At 57.6% G+C, this 22,633-nt stretch overlaps 11 protein-coding genes across 11 annotated transcripts; 5 read left to right on the top strand and 6 right to left on the bottom strand.

Annotated features, from left to right (window-relative positions):
- Window positions 1–27: 27 nt before the first annotated feature.
- CHGG_03966 (uncharacterized protein) lies at window positions 28–1,004 on the bottom strand (the record flags this gene model as incomplete). The annotated part of the gene is made up of 5 exons (XM_001223179.1): window positions 28–323; window positions 379–528; window positions 619–710; window positions 814–839; window positions 915–1,004. The coding sequence occupies 5 exons, from the start codon at window positions 1,002–1,004 to the stop codon at window positions 28–30; spliced, it is 654 nt and encodes a 217-aa protein (XP_001223180.1).
- A 610-nt stretch (window positions 1,005–1,614) lies between these two features.
- CHGG_03965 (uncharacterized protein) lies at window positions 1,615–2,694 on the bottom strand (the record flags this gene model as incomplete). Its single annotated transcript, XM_001223178.1, has 1 exon — window positions 1,615–2,694. One exon carries the CDS (start codon window positions 2,692–2,694, stop codon window positions 1,615–1,617), a length of 1,080 nt encoding a protein of 359 aa, XP_001223179.1.
- A 903-nt stretch (window positions 2,695–3,597) lies between these two features.
- On the bottom strand, window positions 3,598–4,719 carry CHGG_03964 (uncharacterized protein; the record flags this gene model as incomplete). The annotated part of the gene is made up of 1 exon (XM_001223177.1): window positions 3,598–4,719. The coding sequence occupies one exon, from the start codon at window positions 4,717–4,719 to the stop codon at window positions 3,598–3,600; it is 1,122 nt and encodes a 373-aa protein (XP_001223178.1).
- A 676-nt stretch (window positions 4,720–5,395) lies between these two features.
- Window positions 5,396–7,100, top strand: CHGG_03963 (uncharacterized protein; the record flags this gene model as incomplete). The annotated part of the gene is made up of 2 exons (XM_001223176.1): window positions 5,396–5,674; window positions 5,748–7,100. The coding sequence occupies 2 exons, from the start codon at window positions 5,396–5,398 to the stop codon at window positions 7,098–7,100; spliced, it is 1,632 nt and encodes a 543-aa protein (XP_001223177.1).
- Window positions 7,101–8,044: 944 nt separating this feature from the next.
- On the bottom strand, window positions 8,045–11,482 carry CHGG_03962 (uncharacterized protein; the record flags this gene model as incomplete). Its single annotated transcript, XM_001223175.1, has 1 exon — window positions 8,045–11,482. One exon carries the CDS (start codon window positions 11,480–11,482, stop codon window positions 8,045–8,047), a length of 3,438 nt encoding a protein of 1,145 aa, XP_001223176.1.
- Window positions 11,483–12,610: 1,128 nt separating this feature from the next.
- Window positions 12,611–13,488, top strand: CHGG_03961 (uncharacterized protein; the record flags this gene model as incomplete). Its single annotated transcript, XM_001223174.1, has 4 exons — window positions 12,611–12,956; window positions 13,014–13,221; window positions 13,311–13,368; window positions 13,444–13,488. 4 exons carry the CDS (start codon window positions 12,611–12,613, stop codon window positions 13,486–13,488), a joined length of 657 nt encoding a protein of 218 aa, XP_001223175.1.
- A 489-nt stretch (window positions 13,489–13,977) lies between these two features.
- CHGG_03960 (uncharacterized protein) lies at window positions 13,978–14,946 on the bottom strand (the record flags this gene model as incomplete). Its single annotated transcript, XM_001223173.1, has 1 exon — window positions 13,978–14,946. One exon carries the CDS (start codon window positions 14,944–14,946, stop codon window positions 13,978–13,980), a length of 969 nt encoding a protein of 322 aa, XP_001223174.1.
- An 861-nt stretch (window positions 14,947–15,807) lies between these two features.
- On the top strand, window positions 15,808–17,469 carry CHGG_03959 (uncharacterized protein; the record flags this gene model as incomplete). Its single annotated transcript, XM_001223172.1, has 3 exons — window positions 15,808–15,819; window positions 16,241–16,491; window positions 16,551–17,469. 3 exons carry the CDS (start codon window positions 15,808–15,810, stop codon window positions 17,467–17,469), a joined length of 1,182 nt encoding a protein of 393 aa, XP_001223173.1.
- A 275-nt stretch (window positions 17,470–17,744) lies between these two features.
- Window positions 17,745–19,145, top strand: CHGG_03958 (uncharacterized protein; the record flags this gene model as incomplete). The annotated part of the gene is made up of 2 exons (XM_001223171.1): window positions 17,745–18,666; window positions 18,766–19,145. 2 exons carry the CDS (start codon window positions 17,745–17,747, stop codon window positions 19,143–19,145), a joined length of 1,302 nt encoding a protein of 433 aa, XP_001223172.1.
- Window positions 19,146–19,532: 387 nt separating this feature from the next.
- CHGG_03957 (40S ribosomal protein S17) lies at window positions 19,533–20,112 on the top strand (the record flags this gene model as incomplete). The annotated part of the gene is made up of 3 exons (XM_001223170.1): window positions 19,533–19,679; window positions 19,748–19,939; window positions 20,014–20,112. The coding sequence occupies 3 exons, from the start codon at window positions 19,533–19,535 to the stop codon at window positions 20,110–20,112; spliced, it is 438 nt and encodes a 145-aa protein (XP_001223171.1).
- Window positions 20,113–20,624: 512 nt separating this feature from the next.
- On the bottom strand, window positions 20,625–21,713 carry CHGG_03956 (uncharacterized protein; the record flags this gene model as incomplete). The annotated part of the gene is made up of 1 exon (XM_001223169.1): window positions 20,625–21,713. The coding sequence occupies one exon, from the start codon at window positions 21,711–21,713 to the stop codon at window positions 20,625–20,627; it is 1,089 nt and encodes a 362-aa protein (XP_001223170.1).
- Between the last annotated feature and the right edge of the window lie 920 nt (window positions 21,714–22,633).

Below are 22,633 nucleotides of genomic sequence, written 5' to 3'. Positions count from 1 at the left end.
GGTGGAGAGGAAAAGGGGGTGACGGACTCAAAGATTTGGGACATCAGCTTGCACCAGTCGTGGATCGAGGCTGCCATGTAGCGGGAGAAGATCCAGTCGAATTTGGCCGAATGTAACCACGGGTCCTCGACATCGTCGACTTCGATCTTGATGTTCGTGGTGACGAAGCGGGCGTGGATCGCCGAGATGTCGTTGCCGATAATCTAGGTAAGGGGGCAAAAGGGGAGGGGGAGGTAAGCGTGTGAAGGGTGGAGGATTAGGTGCCGGGTGGGAAAGGGAACTAACGGTGGCTTTGGGGAATTCGTCTGCGATGGAGATGGCCCCTGGAACAGGTGTGTGAGTGGCACCGCCCAAGAGCGAGGCGGGGTTGGCACTTACATGCGCCGTTCCCGGTGCCGATATCGAGGATACGACGGGTCTTTTCCTTGTCAATGGGCACCGCATAGAGCCCGCCGACGAGCCTTGTCATGACATTATGAAGGAGTACGAGGCGTTCCATTTCCTGTTCGTCATTTGGTCGCGAATACCCTGCTTATCACATAGCCTCGGGTTAGAATTTATGATCGATAATGTCGGCATCTTTGACCGTTACAAAGAGATATTCGGCTTGGAACGTACTACCCGCTCGAAAAGCGTGATATCGACGGCCATGCTCAAAAGGATAGTCGAGCACACTCGAAGCCAAGGATGTCGCATAGCTCGAGCCTCCGCTATTTCATGACACAGCCGTGTTAGTGAGTGACTTCATAAGTTGTCCGCCCTGCAAAGATGGCCGGATAGAAGGAATGAGGCTTGACTCGGGATACCACTCACGCCGCATCGTCCAAGTCGTTCTCTAACTAAAAAATAAAAAGAGATAATGTGTCAGAATCTCATCGTGTATTACATAACAAAAATAAAGCGGTGAGAATTACAGAAGCATCAACTTCGATTGTCTCGGTCCCGTGTTCGGTCCATGTGGCCGTGGCGGGAGCAGACCCGGATGCCGCCTCCTTATCTGCCATACTGCAAAAGTGTTTCAGCTCACTTTTCCACGGTGTACGTGAAGAGTTGAGCCAGTCTGCGAGGTCATCTGAGAATTGAGATGAGCGGGGTTTTACTACGGTTGATCTGGCTAACCACGCAGCCACGTTAAGAAAGTCCTGCAGAGAGGTTGCATCGAACCCCGGGATTGTTGGGTGCTTTGTCCCGTCGCCTTCGCCATAGGCCTAACCGGTTTTGCTGGCCGTCGTTTCTCAATCCCTGCCTGATGCTGGCGACTCAATTGTGAGTGGACAGGGCAATGCCGCAAGGACCGATCTCCCCGAAACCAAGCGGTTGGCCTTTTGAGTATGAATAACCTCGCTTCAAGGTGGATTCAACGAGGTATTTGGCCGAAAAAGAGACAACAAGCTCAGTCAGGGGTCCCAACGCGAGTAGTTATTATACACTCTTATCTAACAACTCCAAACAACACTCGTGGTGTCTGGGTATAACCTACCTAGTTAGGCCTTCCTTGTCTTCCAAAACAATGCCAACTCCGATGCCTTTTCCCGAAACCCATCTCCAACGGTAAAAGATACAAGCTTCCCAATCCCAAGTTCCTGCCGCCCTGGCCTCCATCCCGATCGCAGTTTAGGACTCTTTCAACCCGGCGTAGTCGCTGTTGGCAACCGCCTCGCGGTCGACAAACGGCGCGAAATTCCGACTCGCATACCGCTCATTATCCATATCCATCACCATGTCATCCCCGCCTTCCTCGTCCGCATCCTCCCTCGTCTGCTCAATCCTCCTCTTTACATTTCCACCAGCCCTTTCCCATCCCATATCCCCTGGTTGCTGCTGCACCTGGGGCTGCTGACCGCTCATGATCCCGACATCCCCCTTGGCCCTGAGGATATCCTCATATGTCGACAGCTGAAACTTGAGGTCGTCCCCCAGCGCGACGCAGAACCGCTGCAGCTGCATAAACTGCACCGCATGCACGATGCCCAGGCCATACATCTCCATCAAATACGCCGCCACCACCGCAGCAGACCTCCCATTCCCCGTCTCACAAACCACCAACACCTTTCCCCTCCTCCCCTCCTCGGCCAACGCCAACAGATGCTCATTCACCACGCGGGCCGCCACCGAGAAAACCCCCACCAACTCGCTCCCATCCGCGATATCAATGCCCTCGACCACTACCCCAGACCCCTCCACGGCGCGCCTCGCCCCGCCCACCAGCATCCCGCCCGTGGCAAACCGCGCGTCGCGCGCGCACAGCACCATGGTGATGCCCTTGTGCAGCAGAAAGGCGCGGTCCTTGGCGGCGCTGGCGGGGCCGAGGTACAGGAAGTCTAGGATGGGCTGGGCGGCGCGGCGCGACTCGTACACCCAGACGGAGGCGCGGGCGCGCTGGGGCCCGCCCTGCGTGATGGCGAGCAGCTGGGCCAGGGTGAACCGCGTGGTGTGCGCGGCGGTGGCGGACGGGTAGATGGTCATGAGGATGTCGTTGTCGTCGGTGGTGGTGGTGGTGGCGGTGCTGGGGTGGGTGGCGTCGTTGGTGGTGGGGATGGTGTCTGTTCTGGCGAGATTGGGGTGCAGCGGTGGCGGGACGTGGATGTATGGTGGTGATGGGGCCCGCGAGGAGTAGGGTGCTGCTGGGAATGAGGTGGGTTGGAGGAGTTGGGCATTATTGTTGCCCCTGGCGGGCGGGTTTGAGGAATTCATAGTGATGTGTGTATGTACGTGTATGTGTGCCTGCGTTGAGGGAATGAGACGGATGAAGGCGACGAGTTGTTGATGTGTGTGTGGTCTCTGGCGGTGAGGAGGCCGGGCGCCGGGAGATTGACACAAATAACTGAGCCGAGAAGGTTAGTCTCACTAGGTAGGTTTGGATGTTGGTGGCTCTTTGCTGTTGGTTGTCGATAACTGTTGGTGCAAGCAAGTCCAGTTGTTAAATTACGAAATGACAGATAACAAAAGGTGTACAATGACGAGGAGAAAAGAGAGACGTGCTCGTTATATATATCGCGGATTCAGGCAACGAAAACTACCGGGTACCGAACAGCGGTAGTGGAAACGTTTGGGATGTTCATTAGTTTTACCTTCCCGATCGATTGACGGGGTGAGATACACTCAGCGTTGTCACCGAGTGAAGTCACGACTCGTCCGAACGCGGTGTCTGCCTGGGCTGCAACCTGGAAGTGGGGCGGGCGAAATTGCACGAAGAGTTGACCCCAACCCTGAAGACGACTCGGGGTTCCCTGACGGCCTCTTGATGAAGCAGAGAGGTAGAAATCACCAGGGGTGGTACACAGCGGGACCAGTTTGCTGCTCCTCTTACTTAGTATTAAACGTGAAATAGCGTGTACTATATGCTATAGAGGGTATGGTTTTCTGACAACCATCGGGCATGTGGAATGCCGTTTACAATATATATGAACTCTGGCACAACAAGCCACCGTTCTAGGGGCTTCCTCTTGCACTGGGCGATTTTTGGGGTGCTTTAGCATGGCTAGCGGCGACGGTATCTCTGGAGTGACAGACCTTGACTACACGCGAGGGCGGACTTTTGCTCCGGCCGCTAGCTACCTCCGCTTCTTTTCCGATGTATCGGATGACGTGCTGCCCTTACGCGAGATCACACAAAAGATACTCTTCTGCCTCGAGCTTGGGCGTCGGGGTCCGTGGTCCGTGGACGCTCGACATACTGCCTCTCCGCATACTAGCGCTGCCGCTTCTTGTCCGTCTGTGCTCGCTCACTACGGCCGCATGCCGCGGGTGGTGAGCCTTTTCGTTAGCCGCTGCAACAGGTTTCTCCATTGTAACTTTCCGCCCGGGAAGCCACCAGAACCAGCCACGGTTCTGCTTGCCCAGCTTGCGATCCCGCTCTTTAATCCTGACCCGTAGCAGAGCGCGGCGCTCGTTCTCCTTCTCCCAGTACTCTGCCCTATACAGCTCCCAGTTCTCCCTAAACGTAGGTGAGAACGGCTTCGCCAGCAGCAGGAGTTTGATGTAGTCTCCGCCGGGAGCCAAATCCTCCTCGTGGCCGCCCTTTTCCTCATCCCAGTTCGTCACATGCACTGTCGGGTGGCTCTCCCGCGACAGATGCATCTCCCTATCCACCTCCCGCAACAACCCCGGTTCCACCCAGCGATATGAGCTCCCATTATTCGAAAACAAGCCGTACGTGAGGAACCAGCCGGCGGTGCTCAGGGCCTCCTTCCACCAGGGGCGCTTCATGACAACCAGCTTGCAGTTGAAGCCGCGCAGGCCGCGGTTGGAGACGGCAAGCCAGCGGCGCGGCCAGCGGACGCCGCGCTCCCAGATTCCTGTGGCCCACACGAGCAGGCCAGTTACGACGCCGCCCAAAAAACACATGTGCTCGGTGGTCTCCACCACCCAGTACACGCTGCCGCCGACGCCGCGGCCGTCTTCGCGCGGCGCGAAGAAGAGCGCGTACCCAAAGAAGGCCGTCCACAACGTCAGCAACGACAGGAAGAAGGTGTGATGCCGCCGTCGCGCCCGCAACTCTAGGTATTGCGCCCGCAGCGAGGCCTCGAGCACGAGGAGGTTGAGGTAGATCATCGACGGTGAACTCGGTGTGTGAGAGAGCGGGTCACCGGGCTTGCCCGGAATCGGGGGTGCGCCCGAGGACGCGATCGGGGTCGTGCCGCCGGCGGCTTTGGCGGGGTCCTGCCCCGGGAGGGTCACCGGGGCGCCCTTGACGATCGAGTCAAGGGAGTCGGACATTGTGCCAGTCGCCCGGGGGGGAAGGGGGGGGATGAGCACGGCGAGAAAATGTCGACAATAGGGGTGGCGTGCTGGGAACCGAAAGACTTCGGGTTCGGTGCCGTGGCCCCTCGGGAGGGATGCCTCGTCGATGGGCCCGGGGACGTCGGGTGCGTGCGGAAGCGAGTCAGGATCGGATGCCTAACGCCGGGCTCAGTGAAGGGTCGCGCGGGTGACGGCGTAATGCAGGGGTCGCAGAGAAGAGCTGCGTCAGCTTATCAGGCCTAGCCTCATGCAATAAAGGCAAATGTGCACTGGATTCGTATGTCCGGACTTTAGCATACTATCGCCGCCGGGTGCAATGCCAGAGCGGCGATTTGGTGGAGACGGGATTGGATGAGACGAGTTTTTTTTTTTGGCTGTACACTCGGCGCGGTCCCTGGTTGCTCGGAGCCTTTTTGGCGGCCTGGAGTCGAGCCGTAGCGTGCCATTTCACCAGCGTCATCGGGGGATTTAGCGGGTGTCATGGGGCTACCCTGCGCAAATCGGGCAGCGGAACGAAGCAAATTCCGATGCATGGGGCGTCGTCTACTTGGCCTGTCTCTGTTGGGGAGCATCTCACCAAATGCGAGCAAATGCAGCCACGACTCTTTGATAAGGGGCGGCGTCCCAGCGCGGCCTCGTTCTCCGTCTCACCATGCTCAAGACATACCCAACAACCTTTTTGCTGCCAAAGCGAATAAAGCTCGCCTCTCTGGCTGCACGTTGTGATCCCGACAGTACTCCCTCGCAGACCAACCACAACAGTACCCTCTCGACCGACGCCTCTTTCTCCCCGCAAGAAGACCCTCGACAGCCGATTCTCCTCGCACGCCACCGGACAATGTCGCAGGCGAATACCGACAGCGCGCCGCGCCCCCAGCGCATGACGGGGGCTTATTTTCCTCTCGGCTACAAAGAGGCTGCACAACAATGGGTAGGTTCGCCTTGTTGGCTTTAGCTGGTTGCATCCCCCCACTGTATGCCGCTGACTGACTGACCCCTCCCAGTGGACGAGCGTATCCTCCCGACAGGCCGAGCGCAATGTTCTCTCCTACGTTCCATTCCTCCGAGAAGCGACGGGGGAAACCGTCGGTTCGCAATTACAAGAACTTGCGAAGAGCGACCCTTTCGGCCAGAGGGTATGGCGGAGCTCGATGGTGCAATTGTCCGGCAAAAACCGCGCCCTAAATGAGTTGTCGATTGAGCGCGTGGGCGAGAGCGCCGATGACACCTTGGTTATGGTTCACGGCTACGGTGCCGGCCTAGGCTTCTTCTACAAGAACTTCGAACCGTTAAGTCGCGCACAAGGCTGGAAGCTATACGCGTTAGACATGCTGGGCATGGGCAATTCCGCGCGGCCAACCTTCAAAATCCAGGCCAAGGAGCCCAAGGAGAAAATTGCCGAGGCGGAAGGCTGGTTTATCGACGCATTGGAAGAATGGCGCAAGGTCAGGAAGATCGAGAAATTTACCTTGCTCGGCCACTCACTCGGCGGCTACCTTGCTGTCTCCTACGCCCTCAAATACCCCGGCAGACTCAACAAGCTCATCCTCGCCTCGCCGGTCGGCATCCCCGAAGACCCCTGGGCCGTCAATGCCGCCATGCCCGAACCCGGAGAGTCTACCATGGCGGCGGAGTTCACCCAGGACCAAGAGGGCATCGTTAACGGCGAGCCCGCCGGCGACAACGCCGCTTTCGTTCGCGCTCCGGCAGCCGACAAGAAAGCTGCCGCCTCCAACCCCAGCACCTCCACCACCCCTCCGAAACGCCCCATCCCCAGCTGGCTCGTCTGGCTCTGGGACGCCAACGTGTCCCCCTTCAGCATCGTGCGCATGGCCGGCCCGCTCGGCCCGCGCTTCGTATCAGGCTGGACATCGCGGCGTTTCAACCACTTGCCAGCGGACGAGAAGGAGGCCCTCCACACCTACTCCTACTCCCTCTTCCGCCAAAAGGGCAGCGGCGAGTACGTACTGCCATACCTGCTCGCGCCAGGCGCGTACGCGCGCAGCCCCGTCATCAACCGCATCCAGGACGTCGGGCGGCAGGAGGTGCGCCCGGCCACCGACACGGCCCCGGCGCTCCGCGAAGCCGGCCTGCCCATCGTCTTCATGTACGGCGAGAACGACTGGATGGACGTTGCGGGCGGGTACGCGGCCGAGGAGAAGCTCAAGCAGCGCGCCGTCAAGGCCCTGCTGCACGGCACCGACGACGAGAAGCGCCGCGAGAACGGCAGCGCGAAAGTCCTCGTCGTCCGCAACGCCGGCCATCATCTCTACCTCGATAACCCGGACGAGTTTAATGAGATGGTTATGAAGGAGATGGAAGAGACGAGGCAGCGGCGGTTGGCTGGGGGGGAATAGGTGGCGGCGGGTTTTGAGTCTGGCCGGTTGGATTTAATGGGAGTTGTGATTTATACGGTTGCGGTGTACGAACGGCGTTGGTTGGTGGTTGCGAGCTGCCGGTTCAAGACAGTCTCGATTTGGGGGTGCAATCCAGCGTGTGGCTTATAGACTACACTGCGGAGAGGTGTTTTCTCAGCGAATACCATACATAGACTACGGTCGAGCGCTTCGAGGAGCGAATAGTAGCAGGCGGGTGCCAGGTATTCAAAATATTATTATCCAGTTTCTAAGGTTTGTGACTTCCGGAGGAGTAGGAAGAATATATGAGGAAAGACTGCCACTTAAGCTGCCTGTATAAGCAACATTGCATAGTTCAGTCTGACGAGGCACCAGGTGTATTTTGCAAGGTAACTAGCCAATATAGTCAACTAGCTAATACTGCCGCCCAGACTGCTTGTATAAACAGTATTGGGTTCTCCATCTGGCGTGGCATCATGCGTATTTATGTATTTATGTAGTTAATATAGTTAACTATAGTCAAGTCAACATTTTCGCATTACTGCACGTATATTTTTCTCAGCGCCAACCTTAGCCTTCTCGGTTAACTAACTTACAAGCTTCTACCAGCCCCAATAACGGAGGAATAAACGAAGAGAATCAGCAAGACTAACTAGGGGTATCACAGAGGCCTGTTGCACCCACAAACCAACAAGTACGTACACAAGCACTATTACAGTCTGTATCCGACAACCTAACAGAAGAAGGGAAAAGAATAAACCCCACATACAGGACTCCCAACCCTGTCCCAGAACTCCATCAACTACCTACCTACCTAACCCACAACTCTCTTCCCCCGTCACCACCACACTCCAAGCCAACGCACCACCAACTAACCCAAACCAACAATAGTAACACCAACAACACTCAGCAACAACGCGACTCCATCACCCCCAACCCTCCGATTACTTTCCTTCGCCTCTCTCACCGCCCCCCTCCACACCCGCCCCAGGCCTCGGCCCAAAAGGAATGACGCCCGTGCTACTAAACACCGGCAAGTCCCCCCTCCTAACAGACGACGGCACAGGGGTGGCACACACATTTGGCGGCAGCCACTGCAGCGGCTTCTGCTGTTGTTTCTGATCTTCCCCTGGCACAGAAGCTGGCCGCGATCCCGGCGTGGGCCCGTCGGGCTGGTAGGGGATGAAATTGTCCATGGCCGTTGGAGGCGGCGGCGGTGCCTCAGAGATGGGGCTGCTCATGCTCATGTCCATGGATGGCGGCGGGGAGCTTGCAGGGAGGGGGGTGCCGTGCGGGTCGGTTTGTGGTGGGGAGAGGAAGGATGGGTGCGTGGAAGTTTCTGTGGCGGGGGTTGACGGGCCGATGGGGGTATGAATTTGGGGGAATGGCAACGGCGACGAGGGAGTTGCGGAGGGGTGGTTCTGGGCGTTCGCTATGATCATGTTCGGGGTTGCTGTGTCGGGCCGTGGAAGAGGTTCGTCGGCCGGTGGTGGCGAAGGCATCGGAATGGTTTCCGCCTTGGTGAGTTTCTCCCTTGCCAACCGTTCCCGCTCACGAGCTTCTTTCTGCGCCTTTGTGACGACCGTGATCTTGATCTTCTTCATCTGGCCGGCTAGCTTGTCGACCTCATCACCGGGCTTGTCAGTTGATGGAGAGTCAGCGGCGGCCGTGGAAGGAGCTGGCTGTGTTGCTGCTCCATTTGTGGACGCCGCGGACTTCTTGGTGCCCCTCGGTGCTCGCGGGACTGCTTCTTTCTTTGCCGGACCCCGCGTCTTCTTCACATTCAGGTTGTTGCCACTGGGGCTTGCGACGCTCATTGCAGTCCCGGGTCTGCCCGTAACATCTGTCTTGGAGTTGCCGCGGACCGGTACAATCCGAGGAACGGGCGGTGCCGCATCCACGGTCTCCGAGGCAGACGACACAACAGTTGACGCCGCACTAAGGCGTCGTGACGAACGGGATTGCTTACCAGGGACGGGAGTGGATGCGCGTGAGCCAGCCTCTGCAGCAAGGACAGTCGGTCCCGCCACCGTTTTCCGTCTGCTACGGTCGTCATCGTCCACACGCTGCGGCTTCGGCTTCCGTTCCCTCAGCCCCATCCTCGTTGACGGCCGGTCTTCCACAGGAGATACTATTGGAGGTAGAGACCCCGCGAGGACAGCCTGGCGCTCGCGTCTGGCCCTCGTGGCTTCAGCATTGAGCTCTTCGGCAGTGCAGCTGGTTGTCTGACGCGCACTTGGAATCAGTAACTTGCTCAGCTCGAAGGTGGCGACAGTCCAGGGCACATCCGGCGGCGGAGGCGGCTGGAACGAGATTCTGTGCACTGCATTGACTGGGGACAGCCCAGATGAGCTCCGATTCCTCGAATTTATAGCCCTTGCCTGTGATGCTTGGGTCGGCGACGAGTATGTCGGCGGCGGTGAAGTGCGAACTGGCTTTGGCACCGGCAAAGGAGTAATAAGAGTGGACTCGAGTTGTTGAAGTTCATCAGCGGACCACCACGACGACTCATACCGCCGGGCACCTCGCTCGCTCGCGCACGAGTCTTTCCGAGCGCGCTGCTGGATGGGTTTCTGGCCCATCTCAGAGGCTGCGCCGCCGAACTCCTGGTCCTTGTTGCTCGGCCCATCTCCGGCGAGACCACAGAGGTGGCTGAAAACGCCGGAGCAGAGCGCACGGTCGCTGTAGCCACCTTCGAGGACGCTGATGATGCGGCCTTCAACGCTCGTCCCTTCTTCCGCCGCCATACGCACCACGTCGCGGGTGAAGCGCGCGTAAAACTCGGTCGGCACATTGACGTTATGCCGCTGCATACCGGGGTCTTCATATTCGCTCGCGTCGAAGCCGGCTGAGAGGAAGATGGCTGCCCTCGAATTCAAGCCGGACGCCCTTAGCCGCTCTGTGTGGCTCTTCAGGTAAGCACGCGTTTTCTCGAGGAGAACCCCGTACTTGGACTCGTACAGGGCCCAGAAATCGGCCTCAGTCTGCCAAGATTGCAGGTGGACGTTCCATATACTCTGGCCGTGCGCGTTGTCGATGCAGATGCTTGCGTTCCTAACCTTGTCTTCATCGCCCATCTCACACGGATACGAGTTGATATCGTGTAGGCTGAAATAGCCAATCGATGTCTTCTTCCACCAGGCCGCGTTCTTGGCCAAACCGACACCTCGCGCATTGTGCTGCCAGGTGATCGCCTGGGAGCCGTCCCCGTGATGCAGGTCAAAGTCGATGATGGCGGCATGTGTTAAGCCATGGCTCAGTACGCCGTGCATAATACCGACGTGGACATTATTGACCCAGCAAAAGCCGGACGGATGGGACGCGGAGCAGTGATGTCCCGGTGGTCGGATCGCGACAAACGCCCGCTGGGGTCCTTGGGGCCTGAAGACTGCATCGACGGCATCACAAACGCCCCCGAGCGCCCCTTCCATGGCCTCCAACGACTCCGAGCAGAGATACAAGTCGCCCTCGTGAAACTTTTGCGGCACTTCCGCATTCACGCCTCGGTCCATATCCGGCCGCTGGAGTTCTCTACCGCCACCAGCGAGTTTTGCTTCGGCTGTTTCACACATCATCTTAAGCTCCTCCATCCACTTTGTTCCATGCACGTTGGTCACCGTTTGCGATCCCAGTGATAGGCGCCGATTTGATCTCTGAATCCGGAACGGAATCGAGGGAAGCGATGCGGCATCCGCCTCCGGGTGGAGAGGGAACGCGCCGTCCTGATGCCGCTCGCCCAACCTCACATATGCTGCTGAGACACCCAAAACACAGGCCTTGATCCTCTCGGGCCGCTCAACGATGGTGCTAAGCTGCGCACGCGACGCCCGAGGGCGGGAGAAACGATGTCCATAGCAGGCATCTTGAAGGATAACCACAGTCTCGGCTCGACGGGTAGGTTCGGGGCCATGGTGGGTATCCAGCTCGGCCTTGAAGTGCTCGCTGGCAACGGAATGGGGTGTCGGGATGGGCTTCTCTGGCACCTCTGGAGACATGCTCCGGAGGGGCGACCTGGCTGACCTGGTCCTGTTCGGCGTCGGGATGTTGGCGGAGCTCGCGCGGCGGGATGGAGTGATGCCGTTGACGGAATGCAGCGAGTTCATGGACGCCTTACGCAACAAGGTTGGAGTCGCAGATCGGGAGGATGGAACAACGGAAGCGGAAGAGCTGCGAAAGGGACTGTGCATCGCACTGCTCGGGCGCGGTGAATTTGGTGACCGGGAATGGTCGGCGACTGGTTTTAGGGGGGTAGGTCCAGCGGGACAGGCAGAGCGGGGTGTTTTGGCGGCGGGTGAAGAGGTTGCGATGGTTAGGCGATTCAAAGATTGCGCCAGGTCCCCATTGCCATCCCGAACATCATTGATGCGACTTGATTGATCCATTGTTGCCGATACCTTGTGCGGAAGAGAAATATCTAGGCGGCAGTGGAGATAGGCAACTGCTGTGGCGTCAAAACCGTTTATAGGGGGCCGCCGCTGTCGCACCAAAACAACGGAAGCCGATCGTTTTGATGCAAGCACTTTTAAGGGAAAAGGGAAACTGATAGTCAAAAAGTGGAGTGGATCAGGTCTCACAGCCAAACGTGCATCTCAAGCCAAGCTCAAAGCCACGTCAGGACGATGCAACTGCATCGGATAGTATTTTGTCATGAGAGTTGAGAAAGCGGATGCATCATCCGCTGGCGGCCGCTGAGTGACGGGATGGCAGTTCAAACAAAACACGCGCACAGGCGCGTCGTAGCGGGGGACGTCATAGGGGGAAGGAATGGCCACTTCACGTGATAACCACGAAATTGGGCGGGTCTATTCGTACCGAGCTCAGCTGTCATTTCTCTCCCTGTCCTTTCCTTCTGGGCAAGTGATGAACTCGTGGTTGTCAAACAAACGAACAACTTGGATCAACAAAGCTTCCATGTGGGCGACAGGAACTCCAATGAATAGTAACACTCTTATTCCCCGATCCTAATTCCTGACACATATTCGGCAAACATGAATTACAATCATTCATGTTTCCATTGCTCTCTTGTGTTTCGTACTTCCTTCAACTCACGTCTGCCCCGCTCCCACATTCAAGTACGAATCATTTCCCATTGTGGACGCCAAGAATATTATTGGTGGGGTGGCGCATTTCCTTGCTGGCCATGCACCCGAGCTCCCAGAATCGGCTGCCCGGATTCCAGGAAGCGGCAAGAGGTCATCTGCAGCCGGAGACCTTGACTGAGCCGCAAGCTGCGCAAAGAGGGGAGGAATTCTTGATTCTGACGCCATGGGAAGCTCTCCGTTGGCGAGCAAAAAGGCGTAACTACTTCCGCGAGTGAGTTATTTGCCAGTTAGGTGCATGTATCTTGGCCCTGGCACCGATGACTGTACTAGGTTGTATTCGTGGCCTGCGTTCCTTCAGCCTGCCTGGCCCTTGGAGGTCGCTTAAAGCCGTAATTTCACCTCGTGATGGTTTTGTGAACTCTCTCCGCCGTCCCGTTCTTGTTCGATACTGAGGATAAACAAGACAAGATGGCACGCCGATTCCTCGCCGCGCTTGCTCTCGCGCATAGCGCCGCTGCTTTAATGGAAGGTTTTGTCGATGTCTTGGTCCAAGTAGACGAGGTTCGGGTCCCCGCGGATCTTGTTGCGGGTATAATGCAGGCGGCCGGGAGCGACGATGGCTACGAGGCCTGCGAAACCGCCGACGCCGCGATCAGCTACTGCTACGATGCCGGCTATCTCGATCCCACGGCCCCGGCCGTCCTCGGGAACGCCTGTTTATGTTGCGACGGTGCCACTGGTATTTCCGCTGTATACTCGAGCTGCGCCTCCTACGCCTTGAACGAGGTACCCGATGCCACCAGCGTCTACCAAGGTACGCTCAGTTGTCCGCGCCGTCTCTGCCACTTCATTTTAGACTAACTTTTGCTAGCCGTCTCTCAAATCTACAGTATTTGCGCAAACAGGGTTGTCTGCGGCGCTACGGCAACTTCGCGCCGAGCACCGACACGCACGGTGTCGGATGGGAGCTCCATAACCGTTCCTCCAGTATGCTCATCGATGCTCGATATCTACAGCTCTTGCTCCGAAAACCTGGATGTCCAAACTGCTGGGCCCGAGGATGCCGCCTCCTGCTTCTGGTATGCTGCCCCCTGCAAGACCGTACACTTGTGGAGGTTAACATGATGCTAGCCCCGAGGCGTCGGGCACTGTAAACACAGTGTTCCAGGACTATGCGAGCTCTTGCGCCCCCTGGGCTCGAAGTTCATTCCCTAGGGATTATTCTAGTAAGTGCAAACCCGCCACATTTCTGTGGGTGTGCTTGGAGGAACATAGGGTCTGATACTTTACCTAGTCATCAGCCAACTCGCGACATATTGCGACGCATATTTATCTCCCAGCACTGAAGCCCCGTTCTTCACTACGGCTGGGACTCGCACTGACGGCGAATTTGCGCGTCCCTCGACGACTTCCCCGCCGGGTGCCGCCGATGACGGCGACAACAACGACAACGACGACGGGACTTCTCAGGGCACTGAAACGACCTCGACTTCGACCGGGCTTGCCGCTCCAGGGTTGGCGGTACCCGGGGCTCTGGCCTGGTTCGCCAACTTGGCCACACTTTTTCTCTCGTTTTTCTTTATGATTTAGACGATCGAGTCGGCAGACTATCGCATTTTGCATGTGGTAATGAGCAAACGGTCAGATTAGGGACTGTGATGATCTAGACAGTGATGCTGAGCGGGTAATGGTTGGGTATCTATTGTGTACTTTTGGATAGGGTATAATCTAGACGCTACGATTTTCATCCGATGGTTCTCATTCCGACCTCGCCGGTCCCGGCCCTCTATTTCCCATCAACTTTCCCCACCTGGAAACTAAGCACTCCTTCACATTCACGACGCGCAAGCCACATGCCGACACCCCCACGGGCTCAGCACCATAGCCTTAGGAACCAGCTCCAACCCGCCCCGCCCCGTCCCCTCTTCAGCGCCCTCCTTTCCCAACCCACCCCACGCAGCTGACCCAACCGACCCAGCCTCACCCGCCCCGTCCCCGAGCTCCACCCGAAACGACGCCCGCACCCGCTCCATAATCCGCACGATCTCCGCATCCCCCGCCGCAGGATCAACAAACTCCACCGCCCTCCGCCCCCCCGGCGGCAGACCAGCAGCGCCCAACCGCTGCTGCCGCCTGCCCTCACCACCATCACTAACCTGAACCACCAAGTACGCCTCCTCCAACAACGGACACCCCCGGATCAGACACACCTTGCCAAACACCTCCCACGGCCGGCGCACCTCGGCGGGGACGTAATCCACCGCCAGCCGGCGCACCACGCCCGCGAGCCCACTCGGCCCGGCCCCCGGTCCCGTTCTCGTCGCCGCCGCCGTCGTTGTCGTTGTCGTTGTCGTTACCACCGCTGTTCGGGCCGTCGCCGCCCCGGCCGCAAACTCGCGCGCCCAGTCCGCGTACCCCAGCCCGAGTGGGTCAGCGGCGCGTGGCGGGCGCGGTAGGTACAGTGTGTCGAGGTGCGGGTGGTGGTAGAAATACCTGCGGGGTTGGGGGTCGTCGTCTTCTGGCGGTGACTCGGTTAGATCGGGGGGTGGTTGTTGGGTGGGTGGTGATGGTGGTGATGGTGGTGATGGAAGGAGGCACTTCGCGTAAAGGCGCAGGCCTTCGGCGCGGGATTCCCGCGAGATGTGGAGGAGTGGGGGCGGCGGAGTTGAGCAGTGATAGGTGTCTCGCGGAGCCGGGAGGTAGGAGAGGGTTGTCACGCGCGGGTGGCAGGCGTGGTGGTAGATTTGCAGGCGGAGTTCGGGAGGGAGGAGGGGGAAGAGAGTGAATGATGTTGGGGATGTCATCGTCGAGGCGGTGGTGCAGGTGGGAATTATATGTCGAGTTGGACAGAGGGAAGAGAGGTAAATAATCGAATCACTCCAGTTCAGGCTGGGGATTGATTGTTCTGTTTAGGTGTGGCTCCCTCTCTTACATGTAAGTGAAGTGAATGCCAAGATCGTGACGTCGGCAAGGGGAGAGATTCCCTGGTATTATAAGTTGCTAAGTCAAGGATGGACAAGAACAAAAATAAACACCGCAGAGGAAATTAACCATGCCAATGCCGCAATCATGGGCAACGTGGAAGAAAAGCTTGAGCTTGCCGCTTAAAGTGTTGAGTGGGACCCATTACCGAGGTTATGGGCTGATTTCAGGCTTCAACTGAGTTAGCATTGATGGCATTTGCTGCGGATTCATTGCCAAGGACGGCAAGCGCAGGGTTGATGAGCCGGGAACCCAGAGAAGACGCCCAGATCTCCCTTGGCGAGGGCGAGGACTTTGACAGGAACTTGCCAGCCAACGCTTCCACTTGGTAGCTTCTCGAGGAAATGATTTAGGTGTCAAGATGCCTGCCCACATTGGTCACAAGAATTCACTCGGCCTCAGATTTTAGGTCCGGTTTTCCAGTGGTTTGCGTTGCAAGCAGCTAACCGAACGTATCAAAGAGGAGTATCCCGAGAATCGTATGATTTTTGAGGAAAAGTCATGGTGGCCTATGCGTTGCTGACCGGTACAAACAAACAAGCAAATTCAGATGATTCTGCCGGGACTGGATTGCCAGAAAACTTCTTCGTCTCTACCTCTTTTGGGCGAGGCTATGAATCTGATATTATACCACGGCAAAAGTGCCCACTCGTTGCTCTGTTTCCTGATGGAGGTGTCTCGTAATGCCTCCATTCGTTCGTTCAGTATTACCGCAAGTCGAACTCGTCGTTGTCGCCCTTTCCGTCACATGGATGAGGTCACCCTGAGCCCAAAACGTTCTAGACTGGTCTGAGGCAGAGGGCGACTGAGTGGGGCTCGGCCCCTTGGTGGGGCTTTTCGGAGGAGACCCCGCGATCCGCGTTGAAGAATTTCGGGGCTTGGCGGCCGAACCACTCCTGCCCGACCGATGTGAACTGGAACCAGCAAGGACTGGCAGAAGGGCGGGGCGGAGAATGTGGGCAACTGCACGAAGAATGGCTTCAAACAGGACGTACACCTCGCCTGCGCTCACGTTTGAGCTGACAGCTCAGTGTTCGGTGAGTGAAACCCTAGTTCCATCGTGTTGGTGAATCTCGAAGAGGAGCGAGCCATTGGGCTAACGCATGTTGAATGCAGGTCACACGCGCCCGCGCGTCGATCCTCACCCTCCCTCATGGCACTGTCAACCTCCCCATATTTATGCCCGTAGCCACCCAGGCGTCGCTAAAGGGCCTCACTCCCGAACAACTCGAGGCCACCGGATGCCGACTCTGCCTCAACAACACCTACCACCTCGGCCTCAAACCCGGTCAAGAGGTCCTTGACGCAGTCGGGGGCGCCCACAAACTGCAAGGATGGAACCGCAACATCCTCACAGATAGCGGCGGGTATGGTCCCCTTTTTGGACTCTGGTCCTCGTTCCTGACTAACTAACCACCCAGCCCAGTTTCCAAATGGTCTCCTTGCTGAAGCTCGCCAACATCACCGAGGAAGGCGTTCGCTTCCTCTCGCCCCACGACGGCAGCCCGATGCTGCTTACCCCGGAGCACTCAATGAGCCTGCAGAACTCGATCGGCTCCGACATCATGATGCAGCTCGACGACGTGCTCGTGACCACCTCGCCCGACAAGGCGCGCATGCGCGAGGCCATGGAGCGGAGCGTGCGTTGGCTGGATCGATGTATCGCCGCGCACAAGAAGCCAGACACACAGAACCTATTTTGCATTATTCAGGGTGGCCTGGACCTCGATATGCGCCGCGAATGTTGTCGCGAGATGCTGGCGAGGGACACGCCCGGGATTGCTATCGGCGGACTGAGCGGCGGCGAGGCGAAGGACGATTTCTGCAAAGTCGTTTCTACTTGCACCGAGATGCTGCCGGATCTAAAACCGCGGTATGTGATGGGAATTGGATATCCAGAGGATTTGGTTGTCAGCGTCGCGCTCGGGGCCGACATGTTTGACTGCGTTTGGCCGACGCGGACGGCACGGTTCGGCAACGCCATTACCAAGCATGGCGTGCTCAACATGAAGAGAGAGACGTACGCGGCAGACTTTGGACCCATTGAAGAGGGCTGCGGGTGCCCGTGCTGCCGGCCCATCGAGGAAGAAGGGGCCATGGGGATCACAAGGGCATTTGTGCACCACAACGCGGCTAAGGAGACGGTCGCGGCGCATCTGCTAACGTTGCACAACGTGTGGTACCAATTAAATCTAATGAGAGGTGCGAGAGAAGCGGTTATGGAAGACAGATATCCGGCATTTGTGAAAGAGTTCTTCGGGAACTTATACCCAGATCGAAGTAGTTACCCGCTATGGGCTGTTAATGCCCTGAAAGGAGTCGGCGTTGACTTGCTAGAAACATAGACATTTTTGCTCTTCTACTTGAGATAGTTATTGAATCAATCAATATCCATTGAATTTAGCTCGTCGCCCCACGGCTAGCTTGCTTGGTTATTGTGTACGCTAGGATGTTGCTCGTACGGGTGTTTAGATACAGGGTTAGGGTACTAACTATGCGCTTGGCGGTCATTCGTCAAAAGCCGGCAATCCAACCAAGCCCCGAAATTTTGCTCCGTTTCCGACCGCGAGCTCCGACGTCGACACCGACAACACACGGTTCAGGCCGATCTAGACTCACAATGGCGGCCAGGAGCGTGTCCCCCGGAGGCGCGCTTCTCCGGACTTCGCGCATGTTTGCGATGGCAGACCCAATCCCTCCACCACCCATCGAGGGCGCTGCGGGCAGCTTTTTTAGCTCTACCACGGCGACAGTCGCCTTCCCGACTCACCAGGTCATCACGACCCTTAGCTCCTCGAGGAAATTGGGAGATTGGGGTCTCAAGCGGCCGTTGCCCCTCAAGTCGACGACCAAGTCGTCCAACCCGATGCTGCGCGTTAAAGCTATCGACACGATCGAGCAGATCACGGACTACAGCTCGGCCACCGACCACGGCATCACACTACGAAAGTTCCAGGAGCTTGGAATCCCTGTTACGGCACGCCGGCCAGCCGGCGGGGACCGCCCAGAGAGCACAACTACTATGAACCTACCACAGATGTCCGCGTTCGAGGAAGCGCTCGATGCTACGGATATCGACCCCGACAAGCGAGCTGAACTCGTGGACATGCGGTGGAAGTTTACCGGCCCCTGGTTAGCTGGCATGACGCAGGGCGAGTTCAACAAGTGGTTGGCGAAGGAAGTTCGACCCAAGCGACCTGCGTTCCGCCAGTTTCTGAAGAAGAAGATCGCCAGCGAGCGCCATGTGGCGATAGCGAAGGAGGCCTTGGATAAGGGGCAGGAGCAACCCCCTATGGTGGACTCAAGCACGGTGACAGAGGACGAGCTTATCGACTACCTTCGCAAGTTGCGGCACAACAACCAGGCGTTGTACGACATGGTCGGCCAGTTCCTCGACCTAGCACCGCTCATGCCTCCCGACGTCAGTCAGACGGGCCTTCCCAAGGAGAAGGTCAGGGCGCTTCAGTTCAGCGAGGTGAAAACCCCGTATGCTGAGCGTGGTCCCCCGGTTACGCATCCCTCGGCCGGTCTATCGTACCTGCGTACGTCCATGTACATGGAAAACCACCCGATCTACGGACCCCAGAAATACATCACGCCGGTGGTAGGCAGAATTCTAAAACCGCGGCGCCAAGCGCAAGCCACGGGGGCCAGGATTGGTGTGGCCGGTTTGATCGTCAACACCGCGTTGGGTGACACGCGCTTTAATCAGCGGAATAACCCGGCCGCCGTCTTCGACAAGATCGACCCCAGCGTTGAGGGTGGCGCCAAGGTGTGGGTGCAGCCCACGAGGGCGGCGGTGGACTCGGTCGGTTGCGTGGTCCTGTCGGTCAACGACGCCTCGGTGGAGGCCACCCTCGTTGCGCAGGAGTTGCTTGGCAACGCCGTTTGCCTTGGTGCAGAGCGGGCGGAGGATGAGATGACCAGACGCGAGACGGCCAATGACCTGAGGCGGAGATATAGGGCGCCCGACTCACCTACTGCGATGTCGAGTGCCCGGGACTACGGACTGAGCGAGTAGTATGCTCGGAGCAGCCGATGGTCGTGCTTGGGGTTGAGTGCAAGAGCGAGGCGGAGCTGGATGCCGGAAAGAGCAGCCGGGAGGCAATGCAGATATGACTGTAGCCTGAATCTTGTAACAATAAACCACCTGTAGAATAACCCCTACGACATTCTATGCCTGCCCTGGAATAGACCCCTTGGATGAGAAGCCCCACTCTGGCGCCACGAGCCGTGAGCCACACCAGCCACGAGTCATATCCGCAATCCTTGGCATGCCCTAACGCACCACCCCACAATTGTGTCCGCCAAAAAGTCGGCTTGGACCGCAGCCCGCGATCTTCCCGAAACCTCGTCGTCCCGAAACTCCAGCTCAGCAAAACAGCCAGCAACTAACCAAGCCGTCAAGATGGGTCGCGTTCGTACCAAGACTGTCAAGAAGTCCGCCAAGGTCATCATTGAGCGGTACTACCCCAAGCTGACGCTCGACTTCGAGACCAACAAGCGGGTGTGCGATGAGATTGCCATCATCGCCTCCAAGAGGCTGCGCAACAAGGTGTGTTTAATCGGTTCCCCGTCGAGGCTCGATTATGGGCTCGAAATTGACCCTAGATGTTTTTCTAGATTGCCGGCTACACAACCCACTTGATGAAGCGCATTCAGCGTGGCCCCGTCCGCGGTATCTCCTTCAAGCTCCAGGAAGAGGAGCGTGAGCGCAAGGATCAATACGTCCCCGAGGTTTCCGCCCTCGACTTCTCCGAGGCTGGCCAGCTCGAGGTTGACGCCGAGACCAAGGACCTGCTCAAGCACCTTGGCGTACGTTTTTCGTCTTACCCTTTTTTGGTTTGAATGGACTGGAGAGAGGTTTTGCTGACTTGCTCGCTCTGCAGTTCGACTCCATCCCCGTCAACGTCACCCCCGTTACCCAGAACCCCGTCGTCGAGCGCGGCGGCAGGCGGTTTGGCGACCGTCCGCCTCGTCGCGACTAAACGTGTTTTTTGCAACATATTGGCTGGCTTTTTCTGGGGAAACACGACAATCTCACGACACACAAAAGGATACGGCTGCGGGTTATGGCAATACATGGGCATGGCTACACGGCGTCTATCTGGGAGGTCATGAGAAAGAAGGAATAGATTCTCGACTAATACAGAGATCTGTTGCCCACAAAAGGTGTCGCCGATTCCCTAGGGTAATTCCGGGGATGACGCTTGATTGCCAATCTTAAGTTCCTTAAGGCTGTGGTGCGTGCTGAAACTCGGGCTGTGCTGCTGCCGGCTGAATTTGTCAGTGATTATCTGTGGTTCGGCTGCCAAATGTCGAGCCTGCAAGGTGAGATCAAATGATTGTGCCCAGGCACGATTTTAAGGCGACGATGCGCACCTGATGCTATGCTCCTCCCTTAAATGACCCATTTATGCTCAACCCCCAAATCATCACTATGACCAACTCCGTTAACCGTTTTCCGTCAAACGCCATCCAACGTAAAAACTATCGACTCTTAGAACCGGACGGTGAAGAAGTCATCGTCATCGTCAGCGTCATCATCACCGTCGCTTTCAGCGCGGCTGGTACCATCCGCTGCCTTCTTAGTAGCTTCGCTGCTGTTTTTCTTAGCCAGCGTTGTAGCGGATCCAGTGTCTTTGCCCCTAAATATCTTGGGCATGTAACCCTCGATCATATACTCGGTGCCTTTTAGTTCACTGGAAGGAGGCTGCACCGGTTCAATAACAGCCGTGTCGTTGATGTTGACATCCACCCTTGTTACCCCGACAAGCAAACCCTTGATTGCATCGCCCCGTTCACCAGCGAGCAACGCCGCATCTTCCTTCGGGTCACTCATTTGCCGGCTGAGCTCGAGCTTCGCCATGATCTCCGCCAGCTCAATACGGTCTTCCTCCTTACCGCGTGGGGCCAAATTCCTCGCCCCCGGCCGCCCTGCCAGCCCCTTCCCCTTATCACCAGCACCCTTACCCTCCTCCCGCAGCTCCAGCTTGACCACCATGCCGCCGCCGCCGGGGCGCTCGTCGCGCACGTAACTGGGGTTTTCGAGCTGGACTTTGAGATACAGGCCGCGGCGCGCGCACGCGTCCGAGCACCATTTGTTGAGGTCCTCGGTACGCGCGATGCCGTGCCCGATGCGGAAGGACCCATCCAGCGCCCGCCGCGGCCGCCCGCACAGCGTGTACCCGCACTTGCCCAGGCAGTTGCGCTCCTCGATCAGGTCCATGTATTCGGAGGGTTGGAAGTCGGTGAGGAGCGTCAGGAAGGTGTCGGTGTCCGCTGCGGAGGGCGCGGACGCGGAGTGGGTGGTGGAATGCGGGAGTTCGCAGAGGGTTTCGAAGGTGGAGAAGGGGACTGGTGGCTTGAGTTGCGTGTCGCGGAGCTTTTGGAGCAGGCGTACGCGTGCGGCGTTTTCATTGCGCGCGAGGATCTCGGCGCGTGTGAGTTCTGCTGTTTCTATTTCTGCTGCTGCTTCTTCTTCACCGGGTGGCGTCGACGGGTAGACGGTCGACTGTTTGAGAATGCCCTTGAGCTTTGGTCTTGATGCAAGAGTCGTTTGAGATTTCATGGTGGATGGTGTTGCCATTTTGGTGTGAGTGATTGATGGTAATGTCGATTCCTCAGCTAGGTGACTTTTTTGTGGGAGATTGTTGTCGAGGTGCCCGTGACACGAGATCGTGCCTGGAGGCTGACTGCCAGTGATGACCTCAGTGCCTGATCCTTGCTGCCGCATCGGCGCCATGATTGGTCGATGCTTTGGATGCTGGCTCCACTGAATGGCATTTGAGGAGGGGCTGTTCTCCCCCGCAACCAAGCAACACTCCAGAAGACCTGCAACAGCGAATGCCCAAGCCACCTCCTGAGGCTCCGGGTGAATTGCTGCCTGGCGATATCTGGAACACTGCGACACGACACACGTAGGCTCTGACGAAGGTGGTTGGAAGCCAGCAGAGTGATCGCAGTGGTTCATGCGCTGACGTCGCCCCTCTTGAAGTATGGAGGTGGTCCTTGTAAAAGTCGGCAAGTCACCCACCGTGCCCACCCACACTCAAACTCTCAGTGCCGTCGAAGTCTTGGCCCCGGCTTCGCCCACTGTTTAACTGTAGTTAAGCTGGGAACCCCTCCGCCGCCCCCAAACTCACGTTCCAAGCAGCCCCGAGCCTGCCTGCCCGTCAGCCAAGGCTACCCACCAGGACCGCCCTTGGGTCACAGCCAGATCTCCATCAACCCGTTTGAGATTTTGAGCCCTTCCGCATCCTCTCCTGCCCACAACTCCTGTCAGGCCCGTTATCGCGCAGGAGCTTTGTTTACACTCGCCAACTTTTGTTGCGCGTTTTCTTGTGCCGCCTTAGCAACCATCGTGTGCTTTGTGCGGCGATCAATTAGTACGGTAGGGATTTTGGTTTGGAAGCTCGAGCTCTCCAAAACCCCGCCACCACCTCAGCTTCCCTTCCTTCCACCTTGCATCCACTCCCGCCATCTGCCACCACTGCTGGTCGCGAGCCG

This window comes from Chaetomium globosum, genomic scaffold, assembly GCF_000143365.1.
Source record: "Chaetomium globosum CBS 148.51 scaffold_4 genomic scaffold, whole genome shotgun sequence".
In the NCBI taxonomy this organism is placed as follows: Eukaryota; Fungi; Ascomycota; class Sordariomycetes; order Sordariales; family Chaetomiaceae; genus Chaetomium; species Chaetomium globosum.
Note: the sequence above shows the minus strand (reverse complement) of the source record. Positions and strands in the feature narration are given on the sequence as shown.